Source organism: Brachyistius frenatus, unplaced genomic scaffold (genome assembly GCF_029030835.1).
Source record: "Brachyistius frenatus isolate BFR_SWC_R1_liver_20210118 unplaced genomic scaffold, ASM2903083v1 Contig_53, whole genome shotgun sequence".
Lineage (NCBI taxonomy): Eukaryota > Metazoa > Chordata > Actinopteri > Embiotocidae > Brachyistius > Brachyistius frenatus.
In genome coordinates this window covers 789,378-804,504 of record NW_027210652.1, presented here as the reverse complement: position 1 = coordinate 804,504, position 15,127 = coordinate 789,378, and the positions used below count along the sequence as shown (strand labels likewise).

Sequence of the window (15,127 nt, the reverse complement as noted above, 5' to 3'; positions counted from 1 at the left end):
AGACCCCCTGGCAGATAAAGACTCCCTGGCAGATAAAGACTCCCTGACAGGTAAAGACCCCCTGGCAGATAAAGACTCCCTGGCAGATAAAGACCCCCTGGCAGGTAAAGACTCCCTGGCAGGTAAAGACCCCCTGGCAGATAAAGACTCCCTGGCAGATAAAGACCCCCTGGCAGATAAAGACTCCCTGGCAGGTAAAGACTCCCTGGCAGGTAAAGACCCCCTGGCAGATAAAGACTCCCTGGCAGATAAAGACCCCCTGACAGATAAAGACCCCCTGGCAGGTAAAGACCCCCTGACAGGTAAAGACTCCCTGGCAGATAAAGACTCCCTGGCAGGTAAAGACCCCCTGGCAGATAAAGACTCCCTGGCAGGTAAAGACTCCCTGGCAGATAAAGACTCCCTGGCAGGTAAAGACTCCCTGGCAGGTAAAGACCCCCTGGCAGATAAAGACCCCCTGGCAGATAAAGACTCCCTGGCAGGTAAAGACCCCCTGGCAGATAAAGACTCCCTGGCAGATAAAGACTCCCTGGCAGATAAAGACCCCTGACAGGTAAAGACTCCCTGGCAGATAAAGACCCCTGGCAGGTAAAGACTCCCTGGCAGATAAAGACTCCCTGGCAGGTAAAGACTCCCTGGCAGGTAAAGACCCCTGGCAGATAAAGACTCCCTGGCAGATAAAGACTCCCTGGCAGGTAAAGACTCCCTGGCAGGTAAAGACCCCCTGGCAGATAAAGACTCCCTGGCAGGTAAAGACTCCCTGGCAGATAAAGACCCCTGACAAGTAAAGACACACACGTGCATCAGTCCGAGCCGTGGCGGGAATCTTTCCCACTGCGGTCCAAAAGCTGAAGGGACACACACACAGCCGCGGTCCTCGAGTCCCCTCCTCCCGGCTTCTCCTCCGGGCAACACGGGCTTTCATGGACCCCCTTCCCGGGCTTCTCCGGACTTTGAACCGCAGGAAGCTCGAGGAGCCAACGCACAACAAACGTGCTGGCTGCGCGCGCGCCACAGCTTCAGCAGCTGCGCCAATTTCGTAACGCACGAAGTTGTTGGCGCTTCGTCAGAAGAGAGCAAACTTAATGCAGGTGGAGCTTCCGTTCGCAGAGGAAGAACTTTAACGAGGATTTCTTCTGGGACTCTACGACAGCGAGAAGCTGGCGCTCACCTGGACTCCTGGAATTAAATCGCGAGCGGTTGAAATGTCCGCGCGCTCAGCAGCTGCTTTATTGCTGAGGCGGCAGCGCGCAGCGGGAAGCCCAACTCCTGTCCGACAACACCGACCATCATGTTGGCTTTAGCAAATAAACATTTTCTACAGATAGACTATTTTTATTCACCAAAGTCTCTTTTTTGAGCTGCGGGAATTTCAGACGACCAATAGTTTGGCAACAGTAAGAAAGAAAGCTCACTCACGACGGAATTATATATTTCCAATATTCACAGTCAAGGCATTTCTTTTTTCCTTTTTTTTGGAGGACTGTACCGTATAAGAGAGAAGCAAGTTTGTGGGGGGAAGCAGAAAGGAGATGACTACCAACACTGCTCTCCTGTTCTTCGCTCTCTCGCTTACAAGTGAGTTATTTTATATTCTTTAAATTGACCAAAATAAGAATGTTTGTTTACCGATTATTTATTTATTTATTTTAGATTAAATGTTGTTCTGGCCGCTCAGCCTGTGATAACAGTATTTTCTAGGCACTGATCCAATCTGGCTGCTTTGAAGAAAAAGACAGAAGACAACCACGGTGGTGATATTTTACCATCGTGCAAAAATCTTTTGGAAATTAGGTTACAAACGAAAACTTGCTCACACTTGCTTGACATAAAAGCGCGCGCACACACACACACACACACACACACACACACACACACACACACACACACACACACACACACACACACACACACACACACACACACACACACACACACACACACACACACACACACACCCCAGTAGTTAGCAGTGGCCTGTCAAAGTCAGCACAAAATGCAAATAAGGAATTGCTTTTCTTCCCACCATACTCCCCCGTACAATAGTCCTTTATTTTCTAAAACCCCACTATAGCTTACTTAAAATTGAGTAATATTTTTCATGAATTTTAATCGGTAATTTCTGTTTTTTTCAGTTCAGAATACATAAAATAATATCGGACCCAGCCATCCACAATCCTCAAGACCTGAACCATTATAACGTCTCATCTTGAGACTTAAGCTCTCTAAAATACTGTAGACATATTGTCATTTTTCTAACATCATAATCGGAGCTTTTGTGTGGATTTTCATATTAAGTGATGAGTTGAAGCTTTCACAGAAAAAAAAAGAAACAGTTTGGTCTCTGTATCTTTTTTTCTTTTTTTTTTTCCATTTTAATGATTTATTTTTCCATTTATAATACCATGTGATGGTTAGAAGAAGAAAAAAACTTTCCCCATCCCAGAAAACTTCAAAATACCTTTTTTTCTCTCCATTTTACTCATAATTTTCTGACAAAGTTTGAAATAAAAAAGAATGATGTCCAAAAAAGAAATCCAAATCAGCCTAAAACCACCTTTATTTGTGTCATTTGCAGAAGTTAAACTCTTCCTTAAGCTACTAAAACAACCAAAACTCAGTGAAGGAATGTCAATGATATCCCTGTGTGTTTAGATTATGTTTAATAGGAAGGAATTAGTGGGAATTATCTTGCATAATTTGCCTTACCTGTCCTTGTATTCTGTAAAATGTGATCCACACTGTTCAGAGGATGCCACTGTACCACAAGTATGAGGGGAGATGTGTATTTCTGAGTTTTAGGAATCAAAAGCAACCACAACCACACTCTTGACAACATTGTTGAGTGTATGTGGTGCTCATACTCTTAAAATACTGCGATGCAAAAGCAGATGGACCCCTTGAATAATTTACAGAGGGCTATTTTATATCCACCACCCAGAAAGCACCATCTCCCGTCTTTTAGGCAAAACACTTGGTTTGGATGTCTCACTGCCCTAAAAGAAGCGACCTTGATTCCAGTTTTGTTTAATGGAGTGTTGTGTTTTACTTCTTCCACTCATAAAACTGGTTTAACTTATAGGCTATAGAGTTTCTAACTTTAACTCCTTCCAAGACTTTTATTCTTTGAAAAAATTAACAACACACACACAAACCAAATTTAAACAGCAATGTTTGCGTTGTGTCTACAAAAGTCAGCAGGACTCGGATGAAGATCAGGTACGACAGGCAAACAAAGCCGAACATTATTCTGCAGCGTCCATCAAGGCCAAGATATTCTGAAATTGAGGTTTAAATGATTTAAAGGGTATAATACATCTAGAAGGAGAGCAGCACTTCTCCGTGTCTTCTATCATGTTGTTATGCGTGTTTGCATTTCCCTCAAGGACGGGAGCTTTGACCGGCCCTGGCACTACGCAACCATGTTTGGCACCGGTCCTCAGTGTTGTTAACTGATGCTGAAACTAATGTAAAAATTAAGAAACAAAGCAGTGCCTGCAAAATAAACAATATTCTTAAAGCAGTCAAATCCTTCCATGTGGTATTCAGGAAGTACAAATTATATCTGCATACTCCTAGAGGCTACACAGCTCCTATTACATAAAAGGGGGCGGACATTGGGGCCGCTTTATTTTACAGTTCACATACGCTGGACTTAAAATAAGAAGATTTTCTGTGCCCCGACTCTTAAAAAGGAACACCACCAGTTTTAAAGCTGAACTAAAGTTGTTTAAAGCCACACTAGACTCTAACCTGCTGTGATTGGGTGGTTTGTTTTGTAAAAGTTTGGCTGTCAGGACTTTAGTATGGTAATTACCGTTAGAGGACTTTTGTTGTGATTTGGCGCTATATTGATAAAATGAAATGGAATTGAATTCGGCTGGTGGCTCAAGATACAAAGCTACCGTAAAGATGAGTGTGCGGTAAATCTTAATAATAAGTTGACAGATGATACCACAACATTTTTCTCTTCTCTGCCTTTGTAGCAAGTAGCAAGATTAGTGCTCTATAACAAATTAAACATGTTCAAATGGAGACCTACTTGTCTCCTGTTTGGTGATATTTACATAAAGTATTCTTAAGCTGCAATACCAGCGAGTGCCACTAGAGGTCGGATCCAAAAAGCCTCCGGCTCCATAGACTCCCATTCAACTTCTCTCATCAAATCCAAAGTGAATAAAATGTGTCCATCAGTTATCTCGGTGTTGTTAGCTGAAGTTGCTCCTTCTTCTTAGTTTTCTGGAGGTCCATCTGAAAATAATCCCTCATTCATTAGAAAAGAAGATTCAAAGAGATCTGTTTTGGGGAGCGTGTCTGTTTGATTGACAGGTCTGTGGTGCAGTCAGGTTACGGCTAGCAGCGGGCGGGGCGTAGTATCGCTGGGTTTCCAATCAGATCAGTCAGATCCCACCCATTTCCCCCCCAGTTCGTCCAAATATGGTCACTTCCTGCTCCAAACTGCTCCGAACTAGCAAGATGGCGCCGGTCGAAATCCAAACTCGAAGCTTCACGACAGCCGTTCCCAAACCAACGGGTGACGTCACTGTTAGTTGCTGCTCGGTTCATACAGAGCTGTCCTGAGGCCCCTGAACGTGATGAAATAGGTTAAACCTTCAGTTTATCAAACACTTCGCTCTCCAGCAGGGATTCTTCACGACGGCAAACCGCTCGTTCTCCATTTCTCACCGAGTCGTAACAGATCCGGTTTCCTCCCTGCTGCCGAAACCACTCCTGTTCACCCTGACGTGACCACTTCAAACAGCGGGGTGCCGTTAAAAAAAGCAACACCCGTGTTCACTCAGCGTTTGCTGCGTGTAATCTTACAAAAACAGACAATTCACGTGGCACAGAGCGGGAAGCCGTCCAGATATTAACTGCTCGCTGCTCTGTTGTCAGTTTGTCTGACGATGTAGACATAATGGAAGCGGAAGCAAAGACAATGGTCCAAAAGCATGTTTCGGTTCTGACTTATTCATACGATCACTTTTACATAAGCAATAATTCAGGGCTGAGGAAACACAAAGCTTCAGGGATCATTTCACAGGGATGGATGCATGACTGGACTTCTGTTTGTTCTCTTTTGCTTTGTAACCCTGCAGTGAAACGCCAGACTTCAAAAACACACACACACACACCCCAACACACAATCACGCACTTCTACATGATGCAGCCTTAACGCCCTGTGGTAAATAGACTTCAACTCTTACTCACACACACACACAGACGATGCAGTGACATTTTTTTTTTCAGTTTTAAATGAAACACACACTGCCACCAGAGTTTGTGCTTTGCTACAGGACAAACACATGGCATTTATTTCTGACATTAATTAATGGCTGACCAACAAACAGAGCAGTCAAAGTTTCGTGTCTGTGATTTCAAGATTTAAAATGTATTTGAAAGTTTCCAGCACTTTAAAATTGTGCGTCATCAAAATGTCTTTCCTGTCTAGGCAGCGGGGCCGAGAATGCAGAGGAGCGGCTGGTGAACTACCTGTTGGGTCCGGAGCGCTACAACAAACTGATCCGACCTGCCGTCAATAAGAGCCAACAGGTCACCATCTCCATCCAGGTGTCTCTGTCTCAACTCATCAGCGTAGTGAGTATACGCACACATACGTCAATTCATCTGTCCGTTATTTCATTCATACTCAATTAGCTTTTTAATAGTTCATAAAATTGTTGAAAAATGTTTCCCAAAAGTCGAAAATGTCTCGTTTTGTCTTTTGCTTTGTCAACTTAAGAAGATGGATTCAGAGAATTTTTAGTGGTCAAACTGATAAATCAGCAATCAAAAATAGCTGGTGAATCATTTTCTGTCATCCAATCAATCGATTAATCGACTAATTCTTTCAGATTTATGCTATATACAAATGATTATGTCTCCGAAACCTCCTGGCTTAAACTCTGTATTGTCATATATGAGATACCCACTTTAACAGCCGCTGTATTTGATGTAACCAAAATCCATTACAGACAGGTGTGATTATTTGGTTTGTTAAGCAGATGTACAGTCAGATATTATGTGAACCCAGTTTTATTATCTCTGCAGCAGGAATGTGCAGGTTTAATGACACATGGGATGAGTCGTAGAGATGATGCGTTCAAATGGGCTCGTATTTATCGTGTACAGAAGAAGAGTCCGTATGAACGGCCCCCTCTTGTTGATATTCACGACATCGGAACTCAAAATCTTTCTATAAGCCTCGAGTTCACCAGTTCTGACGTGTTTGCTGACGTTTATAGAAATATCAGAGGCCATGAAAATCTATTTTTTGTCGGATGTTAAGCATGTAGAGTCATAACTTAGAGGAAAATGTTGATCTTTCCCCTCTGTGCCTTTACATTTTTACATTATGTTAACCCCCCGCTGTTAGCTTGCTAAATTGTTAGCCTCTGTGGCTTCTAGACGCAGTCCGTGTTGCCGTTGCCTAGCAACGGTGTTTTTTAACGATTTAACCACTTGAACGCCGAGCATACGGTGCACTGCGACTACCCGCGTTGTAACCACGGTTTTCCTTTTAAACACAGCGAGATTCATCTTGCGACATCTCGCCAATACAAATATAACACAATATTTATTATTTACCAAACACTTTCGCTGACATGAGACGTCCATGTTCGGGCATTTTTCTGTTTTATTATGGAGAACCAGAGATGTTGAACATTAATGAAAACTCATAGTTATGACAGCTCTTGATGTGACGTGGATTACAAGGTAGACGCAACCAGAAAACTGTTTTATTTTATGTTTTCTGAATGAACCTTTAACTCAAAACCGACTGCTTGACTGACATTTCAGTATCTCTCGTTTTGTTGCACCGGTTCAAGAAGGACAATTCACATTTCAGTGGAGGTTACTGACATCCTTTTATCTCAGGCGTTGCTCCTCTCGACGGGCCTTTTCCACGGCATTAATTTGATCTTGTCAAACAGGGGGGAAACAAAACGCAGCCGTTCCTAATGATATCAATGATGGTTCTGCTCTATTTATGTGTCCAAATAAGGAAACGACCATGTGACAGTGAGTCAACATGCACAACACCAGGACTCTGAAACAGAGGCAGCTGAGTGGAACCGAGGCATCGTTCATTTTATTATTTAGCCTCCACCTGTGCTTTTCCAGCTGTGACATGTCAAAACATCTTCCATGAAAAAAAGGATTATTTCAAGCTTGTTTGCGTGTTTTATTCAACCAGAATAATTTAAGAACACCTGTGTGGGTGTGCAGAGCCTTTAAACTGGTGCAGTACTTCTTCCAGCTCCCTGCTCTCAGGAAAATAACAATCTGGCAGTGCAAAGGGTATAATTGATTTACTTAAGCTTTTATAATCATCATGTGATAACTTTGTGACCGTTAAACAGTATTAACTTCTTTACAACAGTTGTGTCACTTAAAAAAGAAAATATCTACATCAGTATTATAATAGCATCACACGATAATGTGAAGGTAAAACTCGATGATAATGCATCACGGTCCAGAGACTTGCAGGTTAGTTGAACTGGCAACTTTAAATTGCTTGCAGGTGTGAATCTTTTTATGCCTCTTCGAGTTAGCGCTGAGACGGACAGGTGCCTTGTCCAGAGCGTCACCACATCGTGCCCCAGTGCATGCTCGGACAGGCCGGAGTCGGAACAGGACAAGCAATTCGGAAAATAAATGGATGAATGTGTCTCGGATATTTGGTTCCTGGAAAATGTATTTCGATCTGTGGATTTTTTTACGTGCTTTTTGAAATGTTGAATAAAGTCTGTTATTCATTATTTGCCACGAACACTCAGAACAGACTTGAAATCACTTCAGCTGGTTTAGTTCAGGTTTTCACCTCATAACAATGGCTTCTAAATATGATTTGATAGTTAAGTTTTATATATATTTCGTCACATCACTTATTACATTACTCTGTTACCAAGCCGTAGGAATAGGAGGAACTACGGTTTTAGTCTGATATCGTTGTACCACACCGTTGTTGTTGTTGTTGTAGTACGTTAAGAGGCATTACTGAGTCACTGTGGCATCCCGGCACGCCGCCCTCAGTCCGACCCCCTGGGTGTCAGTAGTTTGGTTCTTGTCCTGCCATTATTGGGCAGCATCTTGTTTTTTATAACTGATGATTGTGAAGTTGGATTGTAGGGACCCGGTACTGGACAGACTGGATCGGTTCAGCCTGTAGTTTATGTTGTAGCTTGCCTCGATCCGGTTTTGCAAGACAGCAGAAAGAAAACAGTCCTAAAAAATATATATATATATATGTTCCCATTCGGAATATTTTTCAGTCCGGTTTTGTGTTGCCATTAGCGCATCAGTACGCCCGGTTTGTTTGCTACATACAATTGCTTCAGTTTGGTAAATAGCTAGATGTGAACTATTTGATCTAGTCTCATATTGCTATTTAAACTATTTAAACAAACACAACACAATATATTAACACTGTCAGTAACATTATACAATAAGTTACCTTCATAAGCAATAGCTAGCCATTGTTGGCATTAACAGCTGTTTACTGACCAGCGTAGCAGAAAAATTGCAAGTTTAGCATCAAACTTTATACCTTTACTCACCAAGAAGCTGTAGTGGAAAGATAACGCCGAGCTGAACTCCTCACTGGTCCTTCTTTCTGATCAGGTGAAGGTGAGAAGACGTTACTTCTTCTTCCACTCATGTTGGACTGAAGGCAGACTGGAGACAACAGTGACTCAATCACCTGCCGAGGCGATCGTAAACGCTTTAAACTATGAATCTTACTCGATGCGCCCTGAACAGCCTTCATTTCCAAGATTTTTTTTGTAACATTTGTTAGGCGTGAGGTGTTTGCTATTTTGCCCAAAATTTTTTCTGTTATCGCGTCCCATTCCTGAAGGTGTGCTTAGACAAATTTGTGCTATATGTGAGTCTTGCTAAAAATCAATACAAACACCCAAAATAAAATGTAATATTATGGAAAATGATTACCGACGCATAATATCTGAATGGTGTTTTCTTGCAGAATGAGAGAGAACAGATAATGACGACTAACCTGTGGTTGTTCCAGGTAAACAGTATGATCTTTTTCCAACATTCATGTGATACTCTGTGTGTTCAGTATGTTGGTCAGTAGTGGAGTTTGTGACTCTCTTTGTCTCTGCAGGAGTGGAATGACTACAGGCTGAGATGGGACCCCGACAAATATGAGGGCATCAAGAAGCTGCGAATACCATCCAAACATATCTGGCTCCCTGATATTGTGCTCTACAACAAGTGAGCGTGTGCATGTCTTCCCACAAAAATGGAAGATAAGTTTGTTTGTCAGTGTTATATTTAGGGAATATGGATCCTTTTAAATTCAGTCAGTGTGAAACACCCTTTACAATTTGTATGCATGTGTTTTTACTGGCCTCATATTATTGGATTACCATTCTAATATTAAGAGGCTTTTGAATATTACCACCCAAGTTTTACAAGCGGAAAATCTGCTGCTAAAATAAGAGTCCCTTTTTATGGGGATTTTGAAATTAACAATTTCCGCTTTCTGTCTTTTAATTTTCCCCAAACCTGTTTCTGCTGAGCTGAAGGGCTCTGGTGAATAATCTGGCTTCATTCTCATGTCAGCCAACCACAAGTTTGTCTAATTATTATGACTACAATAAAGAGGGGAGGGATGCTCGTGCAGTGCTGTGATTATAATCACAGGAAGCAAGGGTGGAGGAATTTAATACGAGTGTTGTATAGATCGTTTGAATAGAGTTGAGGTTTTTCCTGTGCTTTCCACTACCTTACTCTTGCAGTGCCGATGGTGTCTATGAAGTTTCCTTTTATTGCAACGCCGTGGTCTCCAACACGGGGGACATTTTCTGGCTCCCCCCGGCGATCTACAAATCGGCGTGCGCCATCGAAGTGCAGAACTTCCCCTTCGACCGGCAGAACTGCACCCTCAAGTTCCGCTCGTGGACCTACGACCACACGGAGGTGGACCTCATCCTCACCAGCGATTTCGCCAGCCGCGACGACTTCACGCCGAGCGGCGAGTGGGACATCGTCTCGCTCCCGGCGCGCAAAAACGAAGACCCCGACGACATCACGTACCTGGACATCACCTACGATTTTGTCATCCAGAGGAAGCCCCTGTTTTACACCATCAACCTGATCATCCCTTGCGTGCTGATCACGTCGCTGGCCATCCTGGTGTTCTACCTGCCGTCGGACTGCGGGGAGAAGATGACGCTGTGTATCTCCGTGCTGCTGGCGCTCACCGTGTTCCTGCTGCTAATATCCAAGATCGTGCCACCCACCTCTCTCGCTGTGCCACTCATAGGTTAGTCATGTTTATTTTTGTCTGTGTCACACTTGTGTGTAGACATAAGCAAATTAGAGATATGAGCACAACGGATTTACCGTATCTACAGGTCAACTTTGATAAAACTCAAAGTCCTGATAGAATACACAAGATTAACACAACTGACAGAGACATTTTTACTGAATCTACTGTTAAATCTTTTTTAAGCAGAACCAAACTAAATAAAAATCCCATTTAGCTTGTATACGTTTTAATTTTTCAGATTTACTACTGTGATTTTTAAACTGTTTTTGTCTTTAACGAAGTTTAACGAAACAGAAAAATTACAATCTGTATAGTATAAAACATAATAAATAGTTTGAGCGTCGACCTTTATTTGAAGAACAAATGACAGAAAATTGCATCAAGAAAAACAGCAGTAATGTTTGCACTCCTCTTTTCTTTCCGCCTCCCTCCCTGTAAGGTAAATACTTGATGTTCACCATGGTGCTGGTCACGTTCTCCACCGTGTGCACCGTCTGCGTCCTCAACGTGCACCACCGCTCCCCGTCTACTCACCACATGCCCGACTGGGTCAAAGGCCTCTTCTTGGTCCGCCTGCCCACCTTCCTCTTCATGAGGCGCCCGGGCCCTTCCAACGTCCGCGACAAACTCCGCCGAAAGTACGCCAGCAGGAACGCCCTGTGTAAAAACAATTCCCAGGGCGCGACGGACAAGAGGCAGTACTCCAACATCCGCCTCGGCGGGATCCAAACAGACCCCGACTCTTTCTACGTTAACGAGGACTTGGCGCAAAAGTTCTGCTGGAGGTTGGGCAACGTCTCGGACGGGAGCGGCGGCTTTTCGGACTTCCGGAGGCCTTTGGCCGATCAGTGGGACGCAGATGTGGAGGAGGCCGTGGACGGAGTGAGATACATCGCTGAGCACATGAAGACCGAAGATGACGACGAAAGGGTAAAGACACAAAGCTGCGGCTGGAATAATAGATAAGCGATGATGAGCGGGAAGAGATAGGATCAACGAAAATGAAAGGAATAGAAGACAGAATTAATACTGGAGCGATAAAATGAGCAAAGAAAACACCTGTGACGGCAGATTATGAAGATGGCTGATGTCAGAGATGCGACGAGGAGATTATTAGGTCATGATGAGATAAGGAACAAGCCATGTCTTAAACCGTTTAGGATTAGTTTTTTTCTTTTGTGTGACACTATTACAATCTGTTAGTCATCTATTTTACTCTGAGAAATATCAGATAGCTGCAGAAAACCCTGCAAACTGTCCTATATAGACATAAACCCCAACCCCAGATTTGAGGCTTCGGGGCTTCCAAACTTTTACAAAACCGTCGCACTTAATAAATATTACAAACATGTTTTGCTGTTGTAATTGCTCACGGCTGATCTTTTATGAAGTTGCCTCTCTTGTGCTCGGTATCATCCATCTACAGCGCAGTTAAAAATACAACCTGAGCCGCCCTGGGTTGCCTAAAAGCCTTTCTAGACGCGGGAGCAGTTATAAAACACTGCTTCTGATTGCACTCGAAGGTTCCCTGAGGCCGACGCCGTTTAGTTGAGGTCCCACCAAAATCCTTCTTTAGGGGCACGAGCCCAGAAAAAAAACATCGAGTGCAAAAACTTGTGAGCACAAAAATGAACAAGTTTATGTTCCTCTGGACCCACTGAGGAAAAAACATGTAACCCTGAAGGTTTACTCAGCCACTTTCTAATCACGACGCGATCCGTGTTAACAACCAGGCTGAACTTGTTGGTTTTTGTTCCAGATCATAGAAGACTGGAAGTACGTCGCCATGGTGATAGACCGTCTGTTCCTGTGGATCTTCATCTTGGTGTGTGTGGTGGGAACTCTGGGACTCTTCATGCAGCCGCTGTTCCAGAGCTACAACACGCCCACCGCCGATGACACGGAGTGAGTCGCGCACACGTCGAAGCTCACATTCAAATATCCAAATACAAAGGAAAACACTCTGTTTTCTGTCTGCAAAACAAACGGCCCATTCTTCTTCAAAGAAAGCCTCAGCATTTGTTTATCTGGGAGTCTCCCATATTTTTTTTTTCGATTCCATTGTGTATTCTCTGCGGGTCTGTGTTTCACTCTGGTTGGGTTATGGATAAATGGGTTTTGATTTATAACAGTTTCAACATTGTACGAAATGGCCATTTATTGAGAAATGTGGTTTCCGCTTCTGCGACACCTTCCCAGCCCGGCTCGATGCGCCTACTGCTCACCACCTCCATTAGTTTTAACATTAACTTGATGTCCACCCTATTACAATCCAACTCCTTGGAACAATCCTCAATGGGGACCCACATAGTCCCTCGTGAGATCTTGGGTCTGGTAATACCAGGCTAGTGTCAGAGCAGCGTTTACATGCTAGCGGACCAGAGTACCAACCTTTACAGTGTTGCTACCATTCTGCAAAACCTTTATTTCAGCTAATGCCAATCACATTTGAACATTAAGTAGCATTCATGCACCAAAGGATTTTTGCAGAGTATCCTTTAATTTATATTTCTATCTAACATGTTGTGTTTTTTCTTTACATAGGTATGGAGATTTCTAGGATTTCTGCACCAAGAAAAAAAATGAAACGTTCGAATAAGCATCTGTCGTAGAAACTTTAAAGCCATGCTGCTACACCATATCTGACTGCGATCTGCCGCTGCTGTTCGGATCGGATACGTAACAAATCCAATCAGTGCAGCCAGCCACGCCTGTTGTTTGCAACTGTGGACTTCAAATGAAGACTGAATAATACCAGTTGCTTAATGCATGGCTTCTATTTTTACCACTCAAACTCTGAGTAACTTTCATCAGGGAGGCGCAGATGACTCGGACAGTGCCTGGACACAATAGACAATACAACTTCTGGCTATTTTTTCCCCACTATAAAAGATAAAAACAAAAAAACGGATGAAGAATAATACAAATTTTCCGTCTTTTGTTTCGGACCGACGTCACCGCTGATGTTGAACTCTTTACAGACTGTCCAATGGAGGAACACTGCAGCTCCAATCAGGTCTGCTTTCCTCTACAGCAGTTTTGAAATGAAAATGATATAAACAGTTGTTGTACCAACTGGTGCAACACCGAGGACCATACTTCCTTCTCTCTCTCTCTCTCTCGCCACTTCTCAAAACAAGCTTTATTGTACCAAAATGAGGACATTTCGTCCTATCCACCTTTTCTCTTGATGAAAACATGCACCATCTCTCTTTCTCTTTTTCTCTCTTTTTCTTGTTCTGCTTCAGAGCTTTGTGCTTCCTTCCCACCGTCTACCGCCCGAGTAGTGTTGTAACCATTAATGCATTGTCTTATTTTGAAGAATATGTATCCTGCTCTTGCTTGCTCTCACTGTGTTCCTCTCACTTGTTTGGTTATTCTCTCCTTGTCTTGTTTTTTCTGTGCCAAATCACATCACGAGGCTTGTCGATAAAAAGCCTGCTCTGCTTTATGGAAACTTTGGGCGAAAAGGAAAAAAAAAGACGTAAAGACGGACAGAAGTCCTGAAAATATTGATGACATTTAAAGTAACTGTGACAGAATGATTCCTTGCAGTATACATATGCACACATCTTTATTGTGTTTTATTATTTATTAAAGGAAAAGATTAACTCCACCTGTGTGCTTCTCCGCCCAACAGCCATCACTTATACTACTGCCTTAAACTGTGGTTGAATATTTTAGCAGAAGATGAATTAAAACTAAGTTGTAGCATCACCTTTACATATTAACAGTAATTTGACACTAACTGTATTCTATATACAATATGTTACAATATATTTAATAAAAAGCTGTGTGTTTCATTAGCTTTATGTGTTTGACCAGTGCTGTATACCTGCACCATTTATTTGTTCACAAACACTGTCCAAGTTTCTTGGGTGGTTTTACATTTTACAGTAAGAAAACCACACGTAAAGGATATAATCAGTGATGACTAACGGTTCTGGTATTGATGGAACATGTTTATCATTAATTATATTAATAACAACAATGCTTTTCCCACTGTAATCAGTCAAAATAGCCAATTTGACAGTAAAAACGTGAATGTTCTTTTAATTCAGGCTCGTGGGGTTTCAGGTTGGTTTCAGTTGATGCTACAACCCTGAATGATGTTGCTGAACTTTGTACTCAAAGGGTTGGTTACAATCACACATCAATATACGTGAAAATACCAAGTGCAAAATGATAAGAAAATTATTCATAGATGTCTTTGCCGTCTGAGAGGGTTGGACATCAGATGGCACAAACTAGTTATTTTCTAGTACAACTCAGCCAGCGGGAAATTCATTTGTGCAAAATTTGTATTTATACATCATCAAAATTCCCCGACAACCTCAAGCCTCTGCAAGTGTTTTACATTTACACAAATGTTTATCACATTCACAAAGTCTCTCATTCATTTTCCAACAAAAATGGTGATAAACACCCACAAGCTGAGAGAATATGTGCAGACATCAATTTATGGATCATGATTTTAGAATTTTCAAAGTCATTAAATAATTAAAAAAACGGTTATAAAGCTCTCATCTTGTCTTAAAAAACACATTTTCCTTCATTTTTACTGGCGCCTGGTAGTAACGCATTCCTGCGACCAGAAGGTGGTGGTAATACACGTAAAAGCTTTTTGCTGAACGACATTAAGAATCAAAAGCGTGCGAGTTGTTTTGGCGAAAGGTGCAATTAGAGCTCAAAAAGTGTTACGTCTGGGGGCGTGTCTGGTTTGATTGACATGCCTGGGTGCATTTTTTGTATAGTTGTCCTCCGTTTCTCAATCGGATCGATTTAAATCCACTTTTTGGAGCCAATCTCTAGTGGCACTCGGTGGTATTG

At 42.5% G+C, this 15,127-nt stretch overlaps 1 protein-coding gene across 1 annotated transcript; it reads left to right on the top strand.

Moving 5' to 3' along the window:
• The first annotated feature begins 1,064 nt into the window (after positions 1–1,064).
• LOC138624574 (neuronal acetylcholine receptor subunit beta-2-like) lies at positions 1,065–14,094 on the top strand. The gene is made up of 8 exons (XM_069704878.1): positions 1,065–1,578; positions 5,453–5,598; positions 8,987–9,031; positions 9,128–9,237; positions 9,765–10,291; positions 10,737–11,227; positions 12,057–12,202; positions 12,842–14,094. The coding sequence occupies exons 1-8, from the start codon at positions 1,533–1,535 to the stop codon at positions 12,855–12,857; spliced, it is 1,527 nt and encodes a 508-aa protein (XP_069560979.1). The 5' UTR covers positions 1,065–1,532; the 3' UTR covers positions 12,858–14,094.
• The last annotated feature ends 1,033 nt before the right edge of the window (positions 14,095–15,127 follow it).